Source organism: Colletotrichum paranaense (assembly GCF_030867605.1).
Source record: "Colletotrichum paranaense strain IMI 384185 chromosome Unknown Scaffold_5.1, whole genome shotgun sequence".
NCBI classification, from domain to species: Eukaryota; Fungi; Ascomycota; class Sordariomycetes; order Glomerellales; family Glomerellaceae; genus Colletotrichum; species Colletotrichum paranaense.
In genome coordinates, this window is record NW_026848963.1 from 401,315 (window position 1) to 422,763 (window position 21,449).

Sequence of the window (21,449 nt, forward strand, 5' to 3'; positions counted from 1 at the left end):
CCTCTGATCGTTTCCTTACAACTGCGAATGAATACATTGAAGTTCGGGTTTGGCCACGCTTGATCACATCGCAAGGTCTGAGTTACATGATGTCAATGTGTGGGACTGTTGGACATCGTGTCCATCGACCTCGAGGTAGCAGGGAAATCCCTCGCGAAATGAGCTTTGCGAGGGGTTCACGCCGGCCGACCTCTGTGGGGAAGAATTCCGGGAGACAAGATGGGATCCGGACCTATGGCTCATTGTAATGGTTTGCCCGCAGTCGGCCGCCTGCATGATGCATTCTGCAAGCCTTTTCTCGGCGAGCGCTTAGAACACAGTAACACCTCGTCAAGAACGGATCTGCACGCCTGGAGATCGCCAACGTGGCTCCAGTCAGTCAATTGCCAGCCCTCCACCTTTCCACCCATCGATCGTTGGCCCAACTGCTTGGGCCCGTAACCGCTGGAGGTGACCGCAACTATAATATTGTGATTGGTGCTGAGCAAGCCGACGACAGCATGTAAACCCTATATGTAGCGGCTTTCTCTGCATGGCGTTTCCGTACCCCGCTGTCGTGGTTCATGACGCCCTACAGTTGCCCCTTTGTTCATGGCCAAGACTCTACTATCCGGACGAGAGATTTCTGATTGGGCAAGATGGCGCCTCTACGGTATCTTAAGTTGAGGCGATCAGAGATCTTTGTTCCAACAAGCGCGCAAAGTACAGGACTTGGAGGGTCTCGCATGTCATTGCGTTTTTGCCGCCGAGGAGCCAGACATACTTGGTGGCGGTAAGTTGAAGCGCCACGAGGCGCGTCAACGATGAAACTGATAGCCGCGGAGCCGGCACCAGTATCATGTATGCTACAGAAAGAAGCAAGCTTTTCGTCACTCGACTGTGGATGTTGCTATTCCCGATTCAAGCATATTATGCCCGTTCAACAAGAGATGACCGGCCTGAAACCTCGCTGACAACATAGCGTAGTTCGACAGTTGGCTTCAGTCATACTTCAGCGCATTCTGACATTCTGTTTTCCCAAGATTCCAAACAGTCACAACGGATGCCTCACCATCGAGTAGGAGTTGTGCGGGATCTCCAGCGGTAGACAGACCCATGGTCTGTTGAGGAATCTCAAGCACATTTGGACGTAGGAGCAGACGGTCCTCGAAAATCGTTGGCCCGGGATGTGACAGCGTTCGCTCTACACAGCCGAGTACCTTAGTGAACGGCACTGGACCGATGATTTCGTCACTCTTGTTTCCATTGTTGCCAGTTGACGGCATCTTTGCTCGACATATCGGGGCACCGACAAGGCAGAGTAATTCTGTTTCAAGTGCTTTGAAGGCGTCATCTCACTTGCGTTGTGGAAGCACTGATTGACATTCTCGAGGCAAGCATTGTGAATCCGTTACGACCGCCAGATACGGCAGAAATCGCGATTGTGCGTGAGCACTGGGAAAAGAGCGCACCGAGAGTGATAAAGATGTGCTATATGCTGGAACAGAGGTCAGCCTACTGTCTGAATCGGGAGATGGACAACTGAGTCACCAAGTGGAATATTCGAACAATATGGTTAGCTCTTAGGTGTCAAGACCTTCTTGGTATAGAGAACCTGATACGTTCTCGAACATCCTCCACGAGGTATGATAAACATCAGCTTTGCCGGCAAACCGAATGAAATGTGCAAAAATGTGTCATCTGAAAGCGTGGGAGTGTGGATTTTGGCTCGAGGAGAAAAGCAGTGACCCTGATTCTGAGTCTTACCGATCGTTTATGTATCCACACGGATAACGGGCCCTATACGGTCACTTCCAATCACCTCTGATCATGCTGAGGCCTGGACTGCGGCAATTATCGAACGACATAAAGATAGGCTTAGCCAAGGTCCTCTTCGGCGGCCAACCCCTCTCGCTGAACCTAGGAGCCTATGAGGGAACAGGCCTGCATGCCCAGCCTGGACATGTCATAGGGCTGAGATCCTCGGAGAGTAAGATTGTGTCGCCTGTTGTTCGTCTCCTTGCTAGCTCTGCTTCGACGGCTGCTCATCAGCCAATCAACTATTATTTCTATCAAACTTCGTATAGCAAACCAATAAGCTACCCCGGCGGCTTCTGATGACGGATCCTGCGGCTCTCTCTTCCTAGAACTCACTCTACCCAGGGTATAGCATCCTCCTGATTGTTGTTACCTGGCAACTTACCAACACGTTTGGGCATCATTCAACCTTGAGAATGACCCTATATCAGATTCCCACGGAATCCTTTGATGAGGTCAGGACTGTGCTCATGTCCAAGCTCAGTAAAATTTGTAGAAGATCACTAGGCTTCGATGGCACCTTTCAGGTGTGCGGAGGTCGGTATCAAGGTCTAGCTGTCGAGGCGTGACAGTCAAGGATAGAGAGGGTGGTAAGCAGCAAGGCAGCTGACGTAGGCGTGATCTCACGATCTGCTCATGCGTAGAAACGCCATCTCCGTCTTGAGCTTGCAGCTCGTCCCCTTGGCCATACCTTGGCCGAGTCTCCGCGCTGTCATTCGGGCATGGTGTCTCACGGTGGAAGGAGCTTTTCGTGCATGGCGGGTGTCGACGTGTCAGTTGGTCGGTCTGGAGCAACAAACATGAACGACAATACACCGCTACCCTATGGAGAGAGACTCTCGCCCACCCCTCGCTTCTCCAGACAACCCACAGCGGGTTCGCTGATCAAGATCCTACGCGCAACCACCACCGCCATTCACCACCGCCATTCCCAACAGAACGGTGTATCTGTGCGTTGTGGGTGTTACACGGCAGCCGTCACTTGGAGGAGGTTATCGCAACTGCGAGCGAGCTTCTCTCATGGAGAACGAGAGGCCATACGCATACACACACACGTCGATAAAGGAGGGGTAAATTGGAATCAGCGCAGCTCGGCCGTAGATACAGACACATTGCAGACAAGCGGCAACTGGTCAGTGGCCTACTCTCGCCTGTTGCCGGATGCCTACAACGGTATCAACTTTCAACTGCCTTTCCCGGTTTACCCATGACCTCCCCACCCCCCCTCGGGACCGTGGAAAGTGGGGACCGAGTCCACGAACCGGCAGCCTAACAGGATCCGCCGCCTTTCGAAAATCCCGTTCATTCTAGCCAGGTGGGGTTCGTCTGGCTGTTCTGGAATGTCCCGAATATGACGTGAGATAAAGAAGAAGACGACAAGAAAGGATGGGAACCCAGCACAGGGTCAAGGGTATTAGAGTTCTTGAGGGGGTGGTGGGCGCAACCGACCTTGTCCAGGTACAAGTGCATCCCAAACGCGATCACCGCCGCAATTGAGAGGAAGCTCGACTGGCGAGGCGGGAGTCCTTTTTCGAAACATGGCCAATTACTTTTGGCCCAGTCCTTGGCAGCAAACCTCGCCATAACCCCTCATCGCAGCCGCCGGGGTGAGCTCACGGAGACTTCTTGTCGTCGGAGACTTAGTCGCGGACGCAGACGCTTACTTGATTTGGGACTTTGGTCTCCGTACCCCACGTTCACATCCTACGGGGAGGCAGAACCATGAGCATGAAGGCAACCTCACCAAGTCAGCCTTCTCGGGAACGAAAACATCAGGTTGCAAGATCTGCCATGGCCGGAGGGATGAGAATGTTCGATGGCGCTGTTTGCCTGCGAGGTGCCCTGCGAGGTGGACTCGCGAACACCCCCCGAATCGAAGCTAACGCTCGGAACTTTGGGTCAAAGGATTTGATCCTCAAGCTCAATCTCAGTAATCGAGCTGACGCCAACAGAACCCCCTAGTTCCCGTGCCTGTTCCCGCAATATTGCCCGGCCCCCCGGGGGGGGGGGGGTTTCTGAGGGCAAGGCAGGAAGCTTGGTGGATCGTCTTCGGGTTGCGATGCGATGGAGCCTCAGGGGTACGAATACTGATGGAGACATCTCGAGTTGACTCGGTCAATCTCATCTAGGCAACTCCTACTGATGCGACATGTCCCGCAACGGAGGCGGGAAAGGAGGCTCGGACTATGAGATGGAGCTCTCTCACATCAGCTTCCGTAGAGCCGCGCCTGAGGTGAAAAGGAACTTTGGGAGCGTCCTGACCTCGACAAGCCTCGTCGAGAGACCTTGACGGTGCTCTTTCTCTCTGCGTGGTGGTCTTGGCTACTTGCTGTCTGAACGAAAGTCCCGTGAGACTCTGAAGATCAATAACCACACCAGGCGCAGTCTCTTGGCGAGAACCAAGCTGGATAGTCCAAAGTATCTCATTCGGAATGTGGAAAGGTATGCGGAGAGATGGCTCGCTGGGTGCCTTTCATCACCTGCCCGAACTTCTCATCTACTTTGATCTCCGTCTCTCGGAGAGCTATTTGGAGCAAGCTATTCCCCAGGTGGTGCTTCGCATGAGGCTCAAGTGATTTTATAGTGTCCACATCGAGACTCTCTCCGAAGACACCCCGTTGAGACCCTTGGATTGTTGATAGACTTTCAGATCAGTTGGTCTAGAAACCAACCGATACCCCAGACTTCCCTCCCGAATGGTCATTAGTCTTTCAGATTATGCAGTATAGTTTCGACTGCGAGACAGCTCACTATTCAGACTTGGGACTACGTGAGGACGTAGATACAGCAAAAGTAAGATACACTTATTCCGGATTCGCCTCTCGGCTTAGATACATACGTATGAATACCTAGATACACACTCATACACCGAATCTCTTGATCTCAGCTACATACATGCTCTCTCATCTTTTTCCACAATACGAACACAAGAAAACACTCAGCAGTCGCAACACCAACCGAACGTTGGTATTGGCATCGTAATCATCGTCAACTCATAAACATCGTGAAGCGTGAAATTGTAAGAAGGGAAAAAAGAAGGAAAATCTCGAACCCATCCGTCCACCAGTACATGCCCCCTTTCCCCAATGAAAACCCCCTTTCTTCCATTCTCCAGAGTACCCGATAAGCCAACATGTAACAAGATAACGTTCAGCAATATACCGGACAGACAAACCCCAAGACCATAATGTTAGAATGAAATCAAGAGTTGACAGTAAAATATGCTGTAGAATGTTGGATGAAAAGAAGAGACCTCCCCGATGAGATGGTATACCAAACCCATTTTGTGCCGCTGCCGTGATGCTGATGAAGCGCCGCTTGCGTCTATCGCCACTTTACGTCCCAGAGGAAAAGGACCCGTCCCAATGGTATCATCGACCCTGATTAGACTACTCTCTTCTTTCGTTTCGACTCATCTCAAGGCCGTTTTTGTTTCGTTTTTCAGTAGCGCTTCTCTTCTGGCAGGACGTTCTCTCCGTAGAAGCCGCCATGGTGATGACCATCGTCACCGGATGCTGCGCAGACAAGGCAAACACCGCCTCCGTAGACTCTCGTATGCCTCTTCCACCCCGCCCCCGATCCGTCCATAGAGGAGATGATCTCGCCTCGCACGACAATCTCTTGCTGAGTGGCTTCGTCATAACGGATTTCACCGTAGATAGGGGGAGGGCCGGGAAGTAGAGGTGAAGTAGGGGGGTACGACGAAGGGGAAAAGACCATGCCGGCTTCATCGTCAAGTATTGTAGCCGATGGCTGAGAAGGGATTCCAATGGGAAGCATCTTGGTGTAAGATCTCCTGCGGGGTGCTGGGGAGGACCTCGTAGTTTGCGCCTCCTGCGTTGCTGTCGAAGCGCCGGTTGATGTTGATGACATATAGTCAGGGTTTGGCTGCTCGAAAAACGATGCATCTAGCTCAGACACACCACTGGTGAAGCTCCTTCTGCGCTCATCATAGGTGAAAACCGATGGCGAAAGTTCCGGGGGCGTGAGAGGAGGAGGCTGCGGAGGTCTCGACAACATGAACTGGGCGGAAGGTTGACCCGCAGCTTTGCCCATTCGAAGGATGTGGTCCGCAAACATCACATCGCCGCTACTCCTCTTCTCTGTACCTTCAACCGACTCTTTCTCATTTCCCCTCATAAGACCGTCCTGCGGACTGATCTTCCTAGTCGACTCAGCCCCAGCAACTAGGGTGTTACTGCTGACCCCACGTGACTTTTCTTCCATGACCCAGGCCCCGTCTTGGACGAAGAGATGATGGAGCCGTTGCTGATTGATCAAGTAATCAAGCTGGTTTTTGGCGTGTTGATCGTGTTCTTGAGACTTTTTGAACTTGTTGCTCGTCGTAGTCCAGAAAGCACCACATACCACCAAACGTAAGGTGACCAGGACGGTAAGTATCAGAAGACCAGTGCAGAGATGAGAGAAAGAAAGGTGGTGGTAAGAACGACCAGTTGAACGCGGCTCGCCCAAGGCAAGCTCAGCATGAGTGAGAGCGGGCATGGTTGCTTAAAGATAGGCCGGCTGATTATGGGAAGTGAGTGTGTAGGCTTGAGGAAGGTCGTAAAGGGGGTCTGTCAGCCTTCAGCAGAGGTAGAGGTACCTTCGCCGATGGACTTCGGATGCGGTGTGGTGCCAGGTGGTTGTACGTCTGGGGTATGCCTGTGTCTGGTGGCCCTGGCCAAGACCTAACAGTGGCTTGCGAGTAATGAAATGGCGCTGCTGGACATAAGCGACTAGGGGGATGTGAAGGTGGGCCTCGGCCGCCGCATCTGCCGTAAGTCAGGAGGGAAAGCTGCCGAATAATGATCCGGGCTGAACCGACTGCTTTGCGAGTGTCAAGGAGGGTGGCCGAAGAGAGGATAAGAGTGAGGGCGAGCCTTGAGTGAGGGAGGGAGAGAGAGTGAGAGAGAGAGAGATTGGCGGAGGTCTGTCTACATGATCGACGTGTAAGTGCTTGATCCCTTTTATGGTGCTATTTCGAGTGGATGCCGCGCGCTAGGGTGACGCGAGGCTCATTGCGCCGCAAGCTTTGAAACCATCGGCCGAATTTGAACGGTTCCCACGCATCACTGGAAGCGGTATCACCCAGTAGGTAATTGTAAATGACAGCAGACTTACAAACAGGTCGATTTCGAAGTGTACAAGGGGCTGCAAGCTGAAATGGGTTGAGGTGGGTTGAGGTACCGTTCCCTTGCTTGGCAGATGCAAATGGCAATGGACGAGGGTTGAGACAAACGGAGGATATTTATGCGCCGTGTTTCTGGAGACAATAGCCTTGTTGTCGATTGAGTTTGACAAAGGAAGTCCTTCGTGAGGGGCCTAAGATCCAAGGGGAATGGATAAGGATCTATGAGGATCATAGACCAAAACAGAGCGCCGGTGGAGTGGAAGGATTGGCGTGCAAGCTGGGCAGGATAGAGTATCATATATATAGACACGATGCTTGATGCGCCGTGTCGCGGGAGACGAGACAATATGGGGATAGTTGAACCGTATCGCCAGATCTGGTCCCGCTTAGAAGGTTGTAAGGAATGAGATGATGAAGGGGTCGTGGATGTGAGGGTGTGTACCGAGAGAGGAGGTGTGCGAAGACGAAATCCTGGGATTGCGCGTGGAACAAAAGACGCTCGCCTAGGAGGGCCCGTTTTCAGAGTGCCTTCTAATTCTCAGTCAGCCTCCTTCGTGAAATAAGCGAGAGAGCCCCGAAAACACAATTGCACTAACCAGGTTCCCAAATGCTCTAGCATAGTCACGATGGCGAAAAGCCTTTGCTTAGATTTGCCGCAAGGCGCATCGATAGGTGTGTGGTTAACAACTCCGACTGGTCGTCTTCCAAGCTGGGAAAACGCTTTGAGCTTAAGCGGTGTTGCAGAAGCGGGCGCGGATGGGGTGGCCATGGATGCGCCCACGGGTGGAGAAAGCGACTTTCCAGGCTTGATGAACGCTGATACTCTGTAGATGCGGTCATCATGATCCATATGCTTGAGAGTATGTAATTGACTTGACATGCCTGGGTCGGGTGGGCAACAGATGTTGTTGGTCTCTCCCATCCCGACTTTTCTAACTGGCCGAGGAGGCGACTGACAGTGTCAGCACCGCTGCACCATGACTGGTATAGGCATTATCCCGCCCGGGCGCGGTTCTGATAAGAGGCGGGCTTCGTTGGGTGGGACGGAAAACGAGACGTTGGAGGGAATACCAATAAGGCGGTGTAGTCAAGCAACAACGGGGATGCGACCTCGAATGTGACAAGCAAAGCGCCAACTTGCTCGCATTCCAACTCCATTGTGCTAGGTAGTTCGGACTCTTGACTTGCTTCGTCGCGTGTTGGCGCCTATTGCACATTCGAATGGAGACCAACATTTGGGGTCGATTTTTCTGGAAATGGCGCCAACAAGGGGGAGGGGGAGCTAAAAAGACTACACCCCTGTCGTTCAGCCCAACATGAATTCTGGGCATCCGCATGACAGGGAAAGACAAGCTGGACTGGCCCTGGCCCTGATCGAGGTTCGGCCGTCACCCGTGTAAGTCGGCGGCCGTGGAGTCCAGACTGTCCACCAGACGAGACGGGACTTTGCTTCGCCGAGATCTGGGTCTGGTAAATTGTAGGACGGCGCAACCTCCCATGGTGGCGGCCATCCCACATGGCTACTAATTCGTCGCAGCAAAGGGGGTTCTAGTCTAGTGTGACCGGCAACTATTTGGCAACGAAGCTACGCGGGCTGAGCTGGAGTTGTTGTGAGCGATTCGGGGCATGTCTTGCCAGTGGAGAGAGAATGTCGCTAGCTGTTCCAGTGACAGACCTGGACGGCGGCGGGGTACGGAGTACCTACTGCTGACATATCCACAGTGGTTGATGGATCATTGTATCCGTACGTACATATGTACGGAATAGACTACGATCGGTACGGAGCAGTGGCGGCTCGGCGACCTGTATCCTCTTGGTCGTTGAATAGATTCGTACAGAACAGACGTCGTGTCGCGGCGGCGGGGAACTCATTGTGTTCAGGAGCAGGTCACCCGTCGCAAAAGCAAGCTTGCAGAGACTGCCTGCGAGCTCAGACTCCAAGGGGGCGTTGTCGCATTGCAAAGCGAGTTAGTGTGAGCGAGTGGAACGGGGATGGGGACGCCTCCCTGGTCCAGCTGAGGTGAGCTCAAGGGTAGCCCTACCAGCCACGCCATCTGGGCCTTAGCCCTGCTAGTGTGTGGCCACATGGGGGTGTAATACTTGCAAGCTTGTTCCTTTCAATGCCTGTTCTTTGGGACGATTGGTTGCGCAGCCTAGCCCTGTGGTGTCGATCGATGCGTCCCCCTCCCCCTCTTGATGGAATTCCTTGGGTCGAGAAGAGGATCATGGTGATGTAAATGATGGGAGTTTGAAGAGTCGCCGCAATAAGCCGGAGTTGGATTTTGTTGGTTGGCGACTCTTGTCTGTTGGGCACCGTACTACCCAATGCCCTCAAGGGACGAGGTAAGGAGACAGCAGCGAGGTGTGTAAGTGTTGCGCCGGCCCTGAGCTGCCGACATTCGGCATGCCGAAAAGGGGTCGGCCGGCGTGCAATAATCGGCAAAGGGCTGGTGAGCTGGGACTGCATGACATGGCGCATGCGCAAGTACCGAAATCTGGCAAGTGAACAATGCACGATGGTGATGGGCTGGCGTGGGTGCAGCGCGTTGAGGACGAGGTGAAACCAGTCACCCAAACATCCAGGACAATTTCCAGGACTAGGTGGACGGGGAGCAGCCGCGATAGGAGTCCGAGCTCCACTGGGCTTGAATGAAGACGAAGATGAGATTATGACATTAAGGATCCGAGCAAGCGTCCGCATCACCGTCGCCGTATGTCGTATGCGACGAGTGGGATAGGAGATGCGCCGTGAAGTTGCATACATAGAGGCACGCAGGCACGCAGGGTGTGCTGACCGGCCCACGACACCTCGCATGGAAGCCTCCATGTCTGTCGGTTTGTTGACGAATGAGAGACAATTCTGTGTCTTTGGTCCCCATTGGGTCAACAAGATCCAGGCTGGCGAGCCGATTGTCAATTTCCCATGGCTGTATCCGTAGGATCGGAGACATTGCTGGGTGAAATGTTACACTAGTGAAGTCAGGACTAGGTAGGTGGCAAACACCCGCCTTGTGGGTATTATGCCACGGATGCGACGAGGCCGAAGTGTACTTGAGATGCTGAGGTAGGTAGAAAGTCAGAGGCTCAGACAGAGTGACATGCCAGGAACGCAGCGAGAGATCTGAACCGGCGCAGAGGACCTCGAGCAAAGGTCAGACCAAGCCAGAGACGGTGTGGGGTGTGACGGGCTGATGGTGGTGTGTGATGACGGTGGTGACAACCTGGAACGATTAGCACCTTCTCATGCTTGGGTACCTTAGGTATCAGAGCGGGGAGAGACATGAGGATGGGAGATGGGAGACGGGAGCCGGGACGCAGGACTGGAACCGTCGAGGCGCGTCAAACTCGAGGGTTGATCGATCGACGAGGGTTCAGCGAGGGTCCATGGAGGGGTCGAGGGATCGAGGGGTCGAGGTGATGAGAGTACGGATACGGACCTGATACATTTGGGTGAGTTGTAATTGGGTTCCATATTGGCGATGCAGAGTTCCAGTCTTTGTCGTTCAGCTGGTGTCGAAAAGGCTGCGGCCTCTCATTCGTCCATTGTGTGAACCAAGGGCCGAAGCAATTTCCCCGGGAGTTTCTGCTTTCCACAGTTCAGTCTGGACTTGGACTTTTGGATTCTGGACTCTGGACTCTGAACTCCTGGAGTGATGCAAAATGATAGTCATGGCATGGGAGAAGAAAAAAAGAAAGAAAAAAAAGGTGCGGGAGACGGAGTCCAGCCCGGCGCACCTGAGTGTCTTCCCCGTTCAGACTCTCGAGGGTATCTAGGTAGGGACATTTACACATGTAGCGTGAAGGGGCCTCAGGCTTCAGCTCATGCACTCCTGCCTTCGAGAGCACGGTGTTTTCCTGGATCCTTTGAGAACGTACCTACCTAATCCCAGGCCTTAGGCTCATTGGGCAGATACATAGGGACTTAGCATAGGTACGGTACCTAAGGTAGGTAGGTATCATCTGGACGGGAAGGCAAGCATGAACCCAATACATACATGGGCCCCGTTTGGTTCCTTCCTCGAGTTGGAAACATTTTGCAAGTTTACAAGACACGACGGGAAGCAGCAAGCTGGACACCTGCAGGGAGCACACCTGCCATAAACTCATGAGCCACTTGAGCAGGCGCAGATGCCCTTTGGGTGCCACCCCTACGGTACGTAACTGACGCTAGGGCCACCTGTCCCGCTGGTCCCACCCGTCACCCGTCCACACCTCGGTCAAAACGGAGCACTGAGAATGGGAGCTGGTGCAGGCGATCACCCGCTATTAGACATTATTTTCAGCACCCAACGACGATGGTGATGATGGAAGGGACGTGGAATAGACTCAAGCCACGATCCGGCTGCGTCCTCTCCCGCCTGCACTTTTTCCTCCCTTGCGTGCACCTGCAAAAAGTGTTGTCCCTGAACTTCCTCACCTTTGATTTAACGACACGTCAATGACACTAATGGATGCATCTGCAACTCATGAGGTGCCCTCCATGTTTCCTGTTCAGGTCGTTGCATGACATGCATTTCCGCATACTGCACTCTGCACGTGTAAAGCCCCTTCCTCAACGGCCGCAAGATGTTGTGGCTTCTTTACGGACGTACTTGCCTTCCTTGCCATGCCTTCCTTAACGGTGCCTAGGTACCTATCCGTAAGGTACCTTACACGTGCTACCTACCTAAGTATTTTGAGATGACTATCATCCTTCCATTACGTTTTGTCATCCGAATTTGAAGTGATGGAACCTGGAAGGTATCAACTGCCATCCGGTATTGTGCCTGCCACTTCCAACCTAACCTTCCATCCCGTCTCGTCCTAAAAGGTGCCCTAATTAGGGAAGGTAGGGGCGGAGGTTGCAGTGCTAAGGTTCATTTTCCCCAGACTCCATGTGCCTCTCTATTGACTCCGTACCTTGTCGGCTGGTCATGCTTGCTATTTTTGTCGACGAGAAAGCTTCCGTTCCCTTCAGCCTTATTCCTTCCCTCTCAACCTCCATTGGCATTCATAAACTCCTACTACTACTACTACGACGACGACGACACCGACTTTTCGTTTTCTCTTTCGGCCCCCGATGCCAGCTCACGGCGATCCTCGATGATGGCCGTCCACTTTGCTTGCTAGATGCAGCATTGCGGCCGCCGGCGGCAAAGCACAGCCACAACTCAAGACTCGCGGCATCCTCCTCATCCAACCATTCCCCTCGGTTTCACGGTGGAAAGACACCTTCAGCTCGTTACCATCCATACGGTACCGAATCATCCTTGAAAGCGAACCTTTTTGCGTCCAATCTTCTGACGCAAGACGCAGCTTCAGCCGTTGTGGCAACATGCAAATTCCGAGAATACGAGTCTTCACTCCTAATTCGGTCACCCCAAACAAAACACGCAAGCAAACCGCATCTCCACCATACCCGCAGCACTCGACCTCCGGATTTACATTCACAGCAGCCTTAGCTTGTCTGTGAAGGTTTCTTCCCCCGAGATGGGGCGCCGAGCCACGGAGCCGACGCGGCCTGATCGCCGCTGCCGTACCCCCCGTTCCTGAGTCTTTTCTATTCCTGTTCTTAGCCCAGGACCAGGTCAACAACTTCAGATCCGCCCCCAATGCTCCCGCTCCATGACCAAACTGAGCCATTCACGAGTCATGTCGCTATCCCGACTGGTCTCTTCCCACTAGGACATAGCTACGGGCATGTTTTGTTCCTGTCGTGTCTCATCGGCCCCTTTTCACAAGATTGCCATGATAGGCCTTGGCGGTTGCGTTTACGAGAATAACCAAACGCCTTTTTCTTCTCGCCTCCTGGCAAACCCCGTCGTCACCCCTCCTTCCGGTCTCGCCTCCCGGCCACCCCGGGCTCAACATTACAGAGGCGGCGACAGCAGGTTGCAGCAACTCGCCGAGAAGATACTGCGCGTCATCCGCTGGCACACGCACATGCCACTGTACCTTGCGATTTGTTATCCCGCCATCCGTGCATCCACCAAGTTCATCGCCCTATCATCCCGCCTGATAATCCATGCCACGGAACACGAGTCCGCCCCCAAACGAAGCCGACGGCCGTTGCTCTACCTGGCCCACGCCCACATTCCATCAAAACCAGATGAGAGCCTTCTCCCGTGGCGCGTCTACGTACCCGGTGTCGCCATCAAGGCTTAAGCAATAACGAGGGCTTTTCAGATCACCACCATGGAATTTCTCGTATTGCGAAGGACCCCTCCACGCCCGTCTTAATGCTTGTTGGGCAGTTGCAAGGGTTTGCATCACAACCTCGCCCTTTCAGCGCGACTCGGCGGACTCGCTAGACGCGTGACGGGATGCCGAAAGGCGAAGAAATACTGTGTCACATATCCTGTCCAGAGCATGGGAGCTCGGCCAAGTGCTTATCCTTCACCGTCTAGCTTTAACCTTGAGACGCAGTTGCTCATCCCTAGGTATGCATGAAATCTGCAAACCGTCATCCAAATGTGTCACAAAACGAGGTTGATCACCCGGAGCGCAAGCGTTCAAGGTACCATCTGCCTGTTCTTGGTGTCAACGGCCCAACTGAACGTCACTCATCTTGGACGCGTTTATCGCAGCCACTCACGCCACTTTGCCAACAGCCTCCACTGCATACCACCCGCCATGCTCCCACACCCACCAAAACCATGCGAGGCCATTCAGGGACCCTCGTGCACTTCAGCCTTACGAAGATCCCGGCTCATTGATATGGAATGGCGTCAGCATGTTAATCGCTCCCCATCCACTAGTCCTCCCAAGCCCTTACTTATCCCCTGGTCATTGGCAATCCATTGGCTGACCAGCATCGAATAGCTTCACAGACTAACACGCGGATGCACCATCGCCGTCTCGGTTTGCATCGTCAATGTGGTCAAGTCCGCTCTACGAGACTGCCTCGAATCTGGCCCTCCCAATCAAACATCAGTTTGTTACCCTGATACCACCGCAACCTCCGCTGACCGCCTTTCTTTTCGTCAATTGTGGGAAATTCCCCGGTGCTAAAGAGCTTCTCCCTGTTGATTTGTAAATGATCCCGCCGCCAAGTCGGGCGCAACGCCGTGTTCCCTTGCCACGAAAAGTCGGCAACGTGAAGGACCATGCATTCACTGGTCTCCATTGTCGCGATTCCTTGGTGGATGAGGACGGCATCCTACATCCGACGGCTTATTGCGATGACTATGCGCGAGGCTTTTGGAAGATCATCAGCACTTGTTCACTTTCGGAGCCTCATCATGCTCGAACGCGACAGGTTGGATTACGATTCCCTCAGCCTTGGCTTTTGCGGCACGCTCAGTAACCTTAACCTTCAACTCTCAACCCGCGGACACGGCTCAAAAACCCATTTTCTATACCACGAGACATGTGGCTGATGATTCATGCCAAGCTTACATTTTGCCGGTGCAACCTTGGTGAGCATCGTTCTTAGGTAAGGATGTCCCTAGTAGCGCCTTGATTGGAACATCTCGATATACTGGATTTCCAGGCTTGCGTCTTTTCTTTCCATCAGCGACAACTCAATCTGCCTGTCGGACCTGGCGGCTCTGTCCCACTCCGGAAGCCAACGACAAGGTTGAGTCAGCCCTGCACCTTGACAGAACTTTCCCTTCCTTCATCAGCCATCATCCCAAACCGGAGGCTACCAAAGCGTGGTCAGAGTGAAGAAGCCTTCAGCCAAGCCCTATCAGATCGGACTGGCGCAAGTCCACCGACGATTTCGGGCGCCTCGGGCGACACGCGACTGTCAGATGGCTTTCTTGCAACGTCGAGTCATGGTCGTTGCGGTGAGTTTCTAATCATTGAGCTGACGCCATTCTCACTTAATCAAGCGATCTTACCTCTGGCAGCAACAACAGGTTCATCAATCGTATCGCTGAAAAGGGTTGTATCTTCTGGAAACCGTGGGAGTGTATGTTTATGAGCAGTGTCCGAATGGCGATCTTTTGTTATTCCGCATCTGGGCTCCGGCGCACCGAAGTCGACCGGGGCGTACCCAAGATGTGGATGATGGCGTTGCACTGGCTGACTGACAGCACTACTAAGAGGGACGTCAGCCAGCCTCACGAAAGCCTCTTCGTTCACAACACAACCCGCAAAATCACAGCCACTGAGCCAGGCTGAGACGTTTAAGGCTGCTCTCAAATTCGAACGCACCCGGGCGTGAATAATGGCTGCCGCCTCCGTCCATCTCTGTCTTAACCGGCCGTCGTCAGATGACCGACAAGGACAGTCGGGTACCCCAGCCGTGTCCACTTTCTAGGCAGCATCAGCATCACTAATACCACAAGGTGAGATAGTCGCCCTGTGACGAGTAAATGTTGTTTCTTCTTCTTCTCACGCCCATGTGATTGCATGCGTGGGGAATCTTTCTTGGTCGTTTGTGCGGTTCTCCATCGATCAAGTCCGCTAGACACTACACACAAAAGACTCCGAGACCTAGATCTCATGCAGAGTCGCAATGGCCACTCACACCCCTCCCCCCCATCGCCCCTTCTCTCCAACATACATCTTCGGACCTCCATCTCCGCCCTCGCTCCTCCCCTCGCCAACGTTCAAACGCCAGTCCAAAGTGTAATCAAAATCGCGACGAATAACAATAAACAAGTTAGCCTGCTTTGCCTGCCCGATCCTGCCCTATCCTGCCTGAGCCACCAAAAAGACACCAGCGAATCCTGAACCCCTTTTGAATTTTTGGAAATGAAAAAAAGCCCCCGCCCATCCAACAACAACCATGCTTCCGCGTTGACAAGTCGAGATGTGGTCTCGTATCGTCTCACGGACGGAAACGTTGTCTGGATCTGACAAAGATCAATCTCCCAAATAGGGAAATTTTCGTAGAACAGAGACCAACGCCCCTTGAAATCTCTCCATCTTACAACTTATGCAACCGGTGATTGCTCGAGATACGTGGCATGTAGTCACATGCCAATACCGATCCCGATACCGCCCATACCAACATCCATGGGCTCCAGGCCGCTGCCGTCGCCCGGCAGGTCACGATCCTCTTCCATCATCTCGATGAGGTTGTCGAGATTCTCGTCCAGGTTCTCCGCGTCAGCTGGGGGCAGACACTTGCGCAGGAGCCGGCGATACTTGTCAATGTTCTCGCCCGTGCCAACCATGCTGAGCGCCTCGACGTAGTCAGACTCTGACTGTCTCTGCTCCGAGAGCATGGCCTGCAGCTGCCGCGCCAGCTCGAGTCGGTCCTCATACGAGGCCTCGTTGGCATCGCCGTTGAGCATGTTAATCTCCTGGTCCACGGCCTGCTGTACATGCAGGCGGTTCTGATGCGTGATGAGGGACATGACTTGATGCTTGGCGCGGTTGGCCTCGCTGATGATTTGCGCTGCGCCGTCGTCTGCTTCGAGCTGGGCTTCAAGCTCGGCCATGTGCTGGTGTACAGCGGCGAGCTCAGCTTGCGTATTGGAGAGAATACGACGGGCTTCCTTCTCCGCCTGATCCTTTTCGCGGAGTTCCTCGTCGTAACTCCCCGCGAGATCTTGGAACTTTTCAATAATGAGCGGTGTGATGCGCGACTGTACCGTATTTGCGGCCTCTGAGTTGAAGGATGACAGGCCGAGCTTCTTGCTCGTGGTCATACGTTCAGGCACCGCGTCACGGAAAGAAACGTGGCGCTGAGAATCGGGCGCAAAGGGCGACGATGACCGTTGAGGGCCGCGCTCCTTCTTTGTGGCGTTGAGTTGGGCGATGAGGTCTTCCGCCCGCACACCTTCGTTATTAGGAATGCTGGTGGAGGCCTGCCGCCCGAGGAGTGCCCTGATGCATTTCCTCGCGTTGCGTTCTGCCGCCAGGTGAAGGGCAGTATTGCCTTGCTCATCTTGCGCATCGATAAGCTGCTGCACATAGGCAGGTTCATGCGTTTCTTGTAGTTTGTTTAGGATATTATCCAAGTAATATCTTGAACACGAGTGGCTGACAACCCGGCCATTCTTCATTACTGCGGCATGATGGATCACCGTGCTCCCTGTCGCATCCCGCGCATCGACAGTCTCGAAAAGCTCCTTCATCACCTGAGGGAACGTTTGCTTTTCGTAGCAGTTGGTGAAATGCACAGCCCGCATGAAGGGAGTCTCCCCCCTTACATTCTGCACATTCAGGCTGGCGCCGAAGCGCCGAAGCTGCTTTATGACGTCCACGTCGCCCATGGCCGATGCCCAGTGAAGCGCCGTGTGCTCCTCCGAGTCGATGATCCAATTCGGTTGGAAATTTGGCGGCGGCTCAGGCCGGTATGCTGGCTTCTCATTCCTAGAGAGGAGGAAGTAGTCGAGAAGCTCGTCTCCGTAAACGGAGTGCTGCTGCTGCGTCAAGTCCTGGATGGCCTCTTCCCTCTTCCTCTTCCTGTGGCCCGACTGGTGGGACATGTCATAGCGGTCATCTTCACCCATGTATGAGGCGGAGGCAACGGTCAAGTTGTCAGGGGTATCATCGTCATTCATCATCGAGTCGCCGACCTCGTACTCTTCTGGCGGCGGCGCGCCTTGCATCTGGTTGGCAGGGGGCTGGGATTGTTGTGGTGCCTGCTGCTGCTGTTGTTGGAAGTTCGTGGCGGGCCATTTGGGCACTGCGGGTTTCTTTGGTGCTTTCGGCTTGCTCGTGTGTCGCGGGGCTGGGGGCGGACTCTGTTCGCCTGGGGTGTACTCGAAGATGAGCCGCAGGCGGTCATAGATGTTGTTTCGCTGGGCGAGGGCGACGCCCTTGTCGAGAGGGATCCATGTGCCCTGGTACTTTCCATATCCACCCTGGATCTTCTCGTGCTTTTCTTTTTGTACTTCTCGCTCAAGAATACGTGTTCGGGCGGGCTTGTCGAAGCCAGCGGCCTTCAGGATGTGCGTTGCATTGATCCAGTCATCTTGGCGGCGTCGCATGACATGTTCCTTGAGGTCATCTCCGAATTGAAACTCGTAGACTGGAATCTAGAAGATCATTCAATTAGTTACGGGCCCAACTGCGGAGGAAATTTGGATGCGAAGTATCATGGGTCGTCTCTGGGCCAACCCCGATGATTGAGGCCATCCCCTTTCCCAAAAGGAAATAAGCGCCCAGCCTGATGCCGTTGAATAACAGTATGTTGGGATTCGCGGGAGTCAAGCAGCGATTTTGCCAAGTCTGCAAGAAAAAAGTGACTTACACCACTGTATGTGGCGCTGTAAACGCCGGGTTGCGCATTGCCCTTATTAACCATCGTCGCCGACCTGGAGCAAGGGACAGGCCCTGCGGACTTCTCGTATTATGGTCAGGAGGCACGTTGGCAGTGTTTTTGGTCTATTCGACGTGAGAGAGAGCGATATCGTGGATAGGGCGGGTGGGAGCACTTGGTGTGGCGTTTCGTTCGGGGTGGGAGTGGTAGTTGTGGAGGCGAAGGGTCGATGAGGCTCGGGGTTGAGGACCGGTATCACGGAAATTTCACCAGGTTTGGAGTGGATGCACTTTGGTGGTTTGAAGGAAAGGGCACGTCGACGACGCGAGACGCGCCTTCTTTAGATTACCTTTTACGCGAAAGAGCACTTTAGCCAAGCGGCTACGCGCGCGAAAGAGAAGGGCCCGAGCGTCAACACGGGGCTGTGGGGCTCTCCTTCTTTCTTTGGATGAATAAATGAGTGGCCGAGAGCGCTTCAAGGCGAGTTACCGGGGTCACGTGTCTCTCTCTTTCATCGGTGGTCTGAGCTTCCACGGTATTGTCACTAAAGGCCCAGCGCTCCTTCCATCCCAAGGTTCGTCTCTTTGGAGTCTCCATAGGAACGAGCAGTTGCCAACAAGATATTGCTCTTACCGGCTTTGCTTGCACAGCTTACCGCCAGCCGACAAGAATGCAACCTTTGTGCGATACATCTCAAAGCTTCGTTTTCTTGCAGAGAAAAGATCACCGCCTTCATACAACAGCGTAGGAGTTATCGGACTTATCAGAACAAGCAACGCCAGGGAAGGCCGGAGTGTTTGCCAATAGACCCCCAAGAAATGAATGTTTGCCATAGCTTCAACATGTAACTGGCTGACTCCTATCCGATTACGGGGGGGGGGGGGGTTCGGCATGGTAAAGTTACAGCTCTACCGCCAGCTCGCCATTAGTAATCCCTCTCACTGGCCGCACCGGCGCCGTGACGTCTTCAGATGTCGCACGTATCTCACCTACCCCGCCAAGATGGTGGGGTCCATGGCATTCTGACTCCTATGAAGCCCACTTCGAAGCAGCTTGTCGAGCCTATCTGATCACGACATCGCTTCGAGAACGCAAATTATTGGCATTCTCGCGATATCCCCGTACCGGACCAACGAGTTATATAAATATCTCGACGCTTCCCATTTTCCAGACACGTCTAAAGGTTTGTCCGTCTTTCTCAAAATAGTTATCCCCGGCGTTTAGCTCCTCTCCACCTTGCCTTACTCGTCTTACTCAAGGATCCCCCAGCTTTCACCATGCCTCTCATCGCTTCAAACCCCAAGAACCGCATCATCCTGGGTCTCATGACCTTCGGACCTGATGAGTCCGCCGGTGCCCGAATTACCGATCTCGAGACGTACAACAAGGCTCTCGATGTTTTCCAGGCTCGCGGTTACAACGAGGTCGACACAGCCCGAGTGTATGTGGGCAGGAAGCAAGAGGCCTTTACTCGTGAGGCCAAGTGGAAGGAGAGGGGTTTGACGCTCGCCACCAAGGTCCAATATCCCGGACAGCCTGGCGATCATGCCGGGGACAAGGTGATTGAGTCTGTCGAGACTAGCTTGAAGGAGCTCGGCACCGATTCCGTCGATGTGAGTGAACATGAAAGGGCCATCTAGTCAGGGGTTAAGCTAATTATACGTTGATAGATCTTGTACCTCCATGCTGCGGTACGAACTATGTCCCTGAGTATGGTCTCGGATAGTGACTAATAGTGGCTCACAGGATCGTGCAACCCCATTCGCAGAGACGCTTGAGGCTCTGGACAAGCTCCACAAGCAAGGCAAGTTCGTGAGGCTGGGCCTCAGCAACTTTACCGCGTTTGAGGTGGCCGAAGTGGTCTTGACGGCCAAGTACAACGGTTGGGTCCGGCCTACGATTTACCAGGGCATGTACAATGTCATCACACGCAGCATCGAGCCCGAGCTAATCCCGGCTCTGCGCCGTTACGGACTCGACCTCGTCGTGTACAACCCCATTGCTGGCGGTCTGTTTTCGGGCAAGATCAAGTCAAAGGACATCGTTCCGACGGAGGGCCGCTTCTCGGACAACCACGGCACGGGAGGCAACTACCGCAAGCGCTACTTCCGCGAGAGCACGTTCAAGGCGCTTCAGATCATCGAGCAGGCGGTGGAGGAGCACGGGCTGACCATGATTGAGACGGCGCTGCGCTGGACGGTGCACCACTCGGGTCTCAAGACCGGAGATGCTGGTAACGACGGCATTATCATTGGCATCTCGAGCGTGCAGCAGCTCGAGGATAACCTCAACCAGCTCGAAAAGGGTCCCCTTCCCAAGGCAGTGGTTGATGCACTCGATCAGGCGTGGGCTGTTTCCAAGGCGGACACAACCAACTACTGGCACCTGGACCTCGAGTACAAGTACAACACCCGGGAGAAGCTGTTCGGCGAGGGGGCCAAGTGATCGGGCTCAAGTCCGATGAGTGGGCAGAAACCTGATGCGAGATTGGAAGAATTGCCGTGGTAAATACGGGCAAAGTTTGATTCTTTGTAGTCACTGTGGTGTTAATGGGCAAACGGTTGTATCAGATGTCAAAATCGAGGCACATGAATGTACCCTGTTCTCGAAGCGATCGCTGGCGCGGGATGTGAGGGTGTGCTTTTGTGGGTGTGGCAGCTGGGACCAATGCCAGAGTTTCCAGTCATGCGACGCCATGCGTGATGGCGTCAGGCTGGAGGATGGAGCATGGGGCGAGGGGAAATGCCGTTTTGAGGCCCTCTTCTCTTTACCCTCCATCGTTTGTTGGTAAGCGTGGTAAAGCGGTTCAAGTTGTAATGCATACCGCCGCAGTGGTGCAGCTATGATAGCCGGGCAAACGCTAAGATTTGTTAGAGGCTGACCTCGCCAGAGTTATCAGACGCAGGTGACAGGCTTGTCGTTCTGCTCCTGACCGCAACTCGTGACGTGCGTGAGAATTGGCGGAAGGGTGTGGTATCTGGGTACTTGATTTGGTACAACGGTAGGGCAGAGACGACGGTGCGCAAGATAGTCGCGACCAGACTAAATGTCTAACCTCTGGTTCGGATACCATAGGTACCTAGTATTATCAAGGACGGACAATGGTGTGGGAGCGATAGCGACGGAGAGGCTGCGTCAGTTTGGAGGGCTGAGTGTTGGAGGTGTTGCGTGTGCAGCATTGCAGGAGACCAAGGAGAGTGGGGGGGAAATATGGGGGCAAGACCCCTTCCGCGCGAACCGCTCATGCCCGCCAATCTGGCCGGTGCCAAGTGGAAAGCAGCAAGTAAGCCAAGTTAGCTGTGTCTCGGCGGCGTAGGGATGGCCCTATCAAAAGTCACCTTGCTGGGTCATGGATATGTCACTCGTCACCACCACGGG

The 21,449-nt window shown here is 53.8% G+C and overlaps 10 protein-coding genes across 10 annotated transcripts; 5 read left to right on the forward strand and 5 right to left on the reverse strand.

Annotated features, from left to right (window-relative positions):
• Positions 1-239: 239 nt before the first annotated feature.
• Positions 240-1,265, reverse strand: CPAR01_06441 (uncharacterized protein; the record flags this gene model as incomplete). Its single annotated transcript, XM_060490713.1, has 3 exons — positions 240-509; positions 764-845; positions 991-1,265. The coding sequence occupies 3 exons, from the start codon at positions 1,263-1,265 to the stop codon at positions 240-242; spliced, it is 627 nt and encodes a 208-aa protein (XP_060349587.1).
• Positions 1,266-2,213: 948 nt separating this feature from the next.
• Positions 2,214-3,008, forward strand: CPAR01_06442 (uncharacterized protein; the record flags this gene model as incomplete). Its single annotated transcript, XM_060490714.1, has 3 exons — positions 2,214-2,324; positions 2,442-2,739; positions 2,773-3,008. The coding sequence occupies 3 exons, from the start codon at positions 2,214-2,216 to the stop codon at positions 3,006-3,008; spliced, it is 645 nt and encodes a 214-aa protein (XP_060349588.1).
• Positions 3,009-5,238: 2,230 nt separating this feature from the next.
• Positions 5,239-6,300, reverse strand: CPAR01_06443 (uncharacterized protein; the record flags this gene model as incomplete). Its single annotated transcript, XM_060490715.1, has 1 exon — positions 5,239-6,300. One exon carries the CDS (start codon positions 6,298-6,300, stop codon positions 5,239-5,241), a length of 1,062 nt encoding a protein of 353 aa, XP_060349589.1.
• Positions 6,301-7,431: 1,131 nt separating this feature from the next.
• On the reverse strand, positions 7,432-7,697 carry CPAR01_06444 (uncharacterized protein; the record flags this gene model as incomplete). Its single annotated transcript, XM_060490716.1, has 2 exons — positions 7,432-7,456; positions 7,525-7,697. 2 exons carry the CDS (start codon positions 7,695-7,697, stop codon positions 7,432-7,434), a joined length of 198 nt encoding a protein of 65 aa, XP_060349590.1.
• A 3,107-nt stretch (positions 7,698-10,804) lies between these two features.
• CPAR01_06445 (uncharacterized protein) lies at positions 10,805-11,035 on the reverse strand (the record flags this gene model as incomplete). The annotated part of the gene is made up of 1 exon (XM_060490717.1): positions 10,805-11,035. One exon carries the CDS (start codon positions 11,033-11,035, stop codon positions 10,805-10,807), a length of 231 nt encoding a protein of 76 aa, XP_060349591.1.
• An 806-nt stretch (positions 11,036-11,841) lies between these two features.
• CPAR01_06446 (uncharacterized protein) lies at positions 11,842-12,369 on the forward strand (the record flags this gene model as incomplete). The annotated part of the gene is made up of 2 exons (XM_060490718.1): positions 11,842-12,163; positions 12,224-12,369. 2 exons carry the CDS (start codon positions 11,842-11,844, stop codon positions 12,367-12,369), a joined length of 468 nt encoding a protein of 155 aa, XP_060349592.1.
• A 286-nt stretch (positions 12,370-12,655) lies between these two features.
• CPAR01_06447 (uncharacterized protein) lies at positions 12,656-13,072 on the forward strand (the record flags this gene model as incomplete). Its single annotated transcript, XM_060490719.1, has 1 exon — positions 12,656-13,072. The coding sequence occupies one exon, from the start codon at positions 12,656-12,658 to the stop codon at positions 13,070-13,072; it is 417 nt and encodes a 138-aa protein (XP_060349593.1).
• Positions 13,073-14,824: 1,752 nt separating this feature from the next.
• Positions 14,825-15,034, forward strand: CPAR01_06448 (uncharacterized protein; the record flags this gene model as incomplete). Its single annotated transcript, XM_060490720.1, has 1 exon — positions 14,825-15,034. The coding sequence occupies one exon, from the start codon at positions 14,825-14,827 to the stop codon at positions 15,032-15,034; it is 210 nt and encodes a 69-aa protein (XP_060349594.1).
• Positions 15,035-15,831: 797 nt separating this feature from the next.
• On the reverse strand, positions 15,832-18,116 carry CPAR01_06449 (uncharacterized protein; the record flags this gene model as incomplete). Its single annotated transcript, XM_060490721.1, has 2 exons — positions 15,832-17,847; positions 18,063-18,116. The coding sequence occupies 2 exons, from the start codon at positions 18,114-18,116 to the stop codon at positions 15,832-15,834; spliced, it is 2,070 nt and encodes a 689-aa protein (XP_060349595.1).
• A 1,232-nt stretch (positions 18,117-19,348) lies between these two features.
• Positions 19,349-20,516, forward strand: CPAR01_06450 (aldo/keto reductase; the record flags this gene model as incomplete). Its single annotated transcript, XM_060490722.1, has 3 exons — positions 19,349-19,684; positions 19,742-19,762; positions 19,818-20,516. 3 exons carry the CDS (start codon positions 19,349-19,351, stop codon positions 20,514-20,516), a joined length of 1,056 nt encoding a protein of 351 aa, XP_060349596.1.
• Between the last annotated feature and the right edge of the window lie 933 nt (positions 20,517-21,449).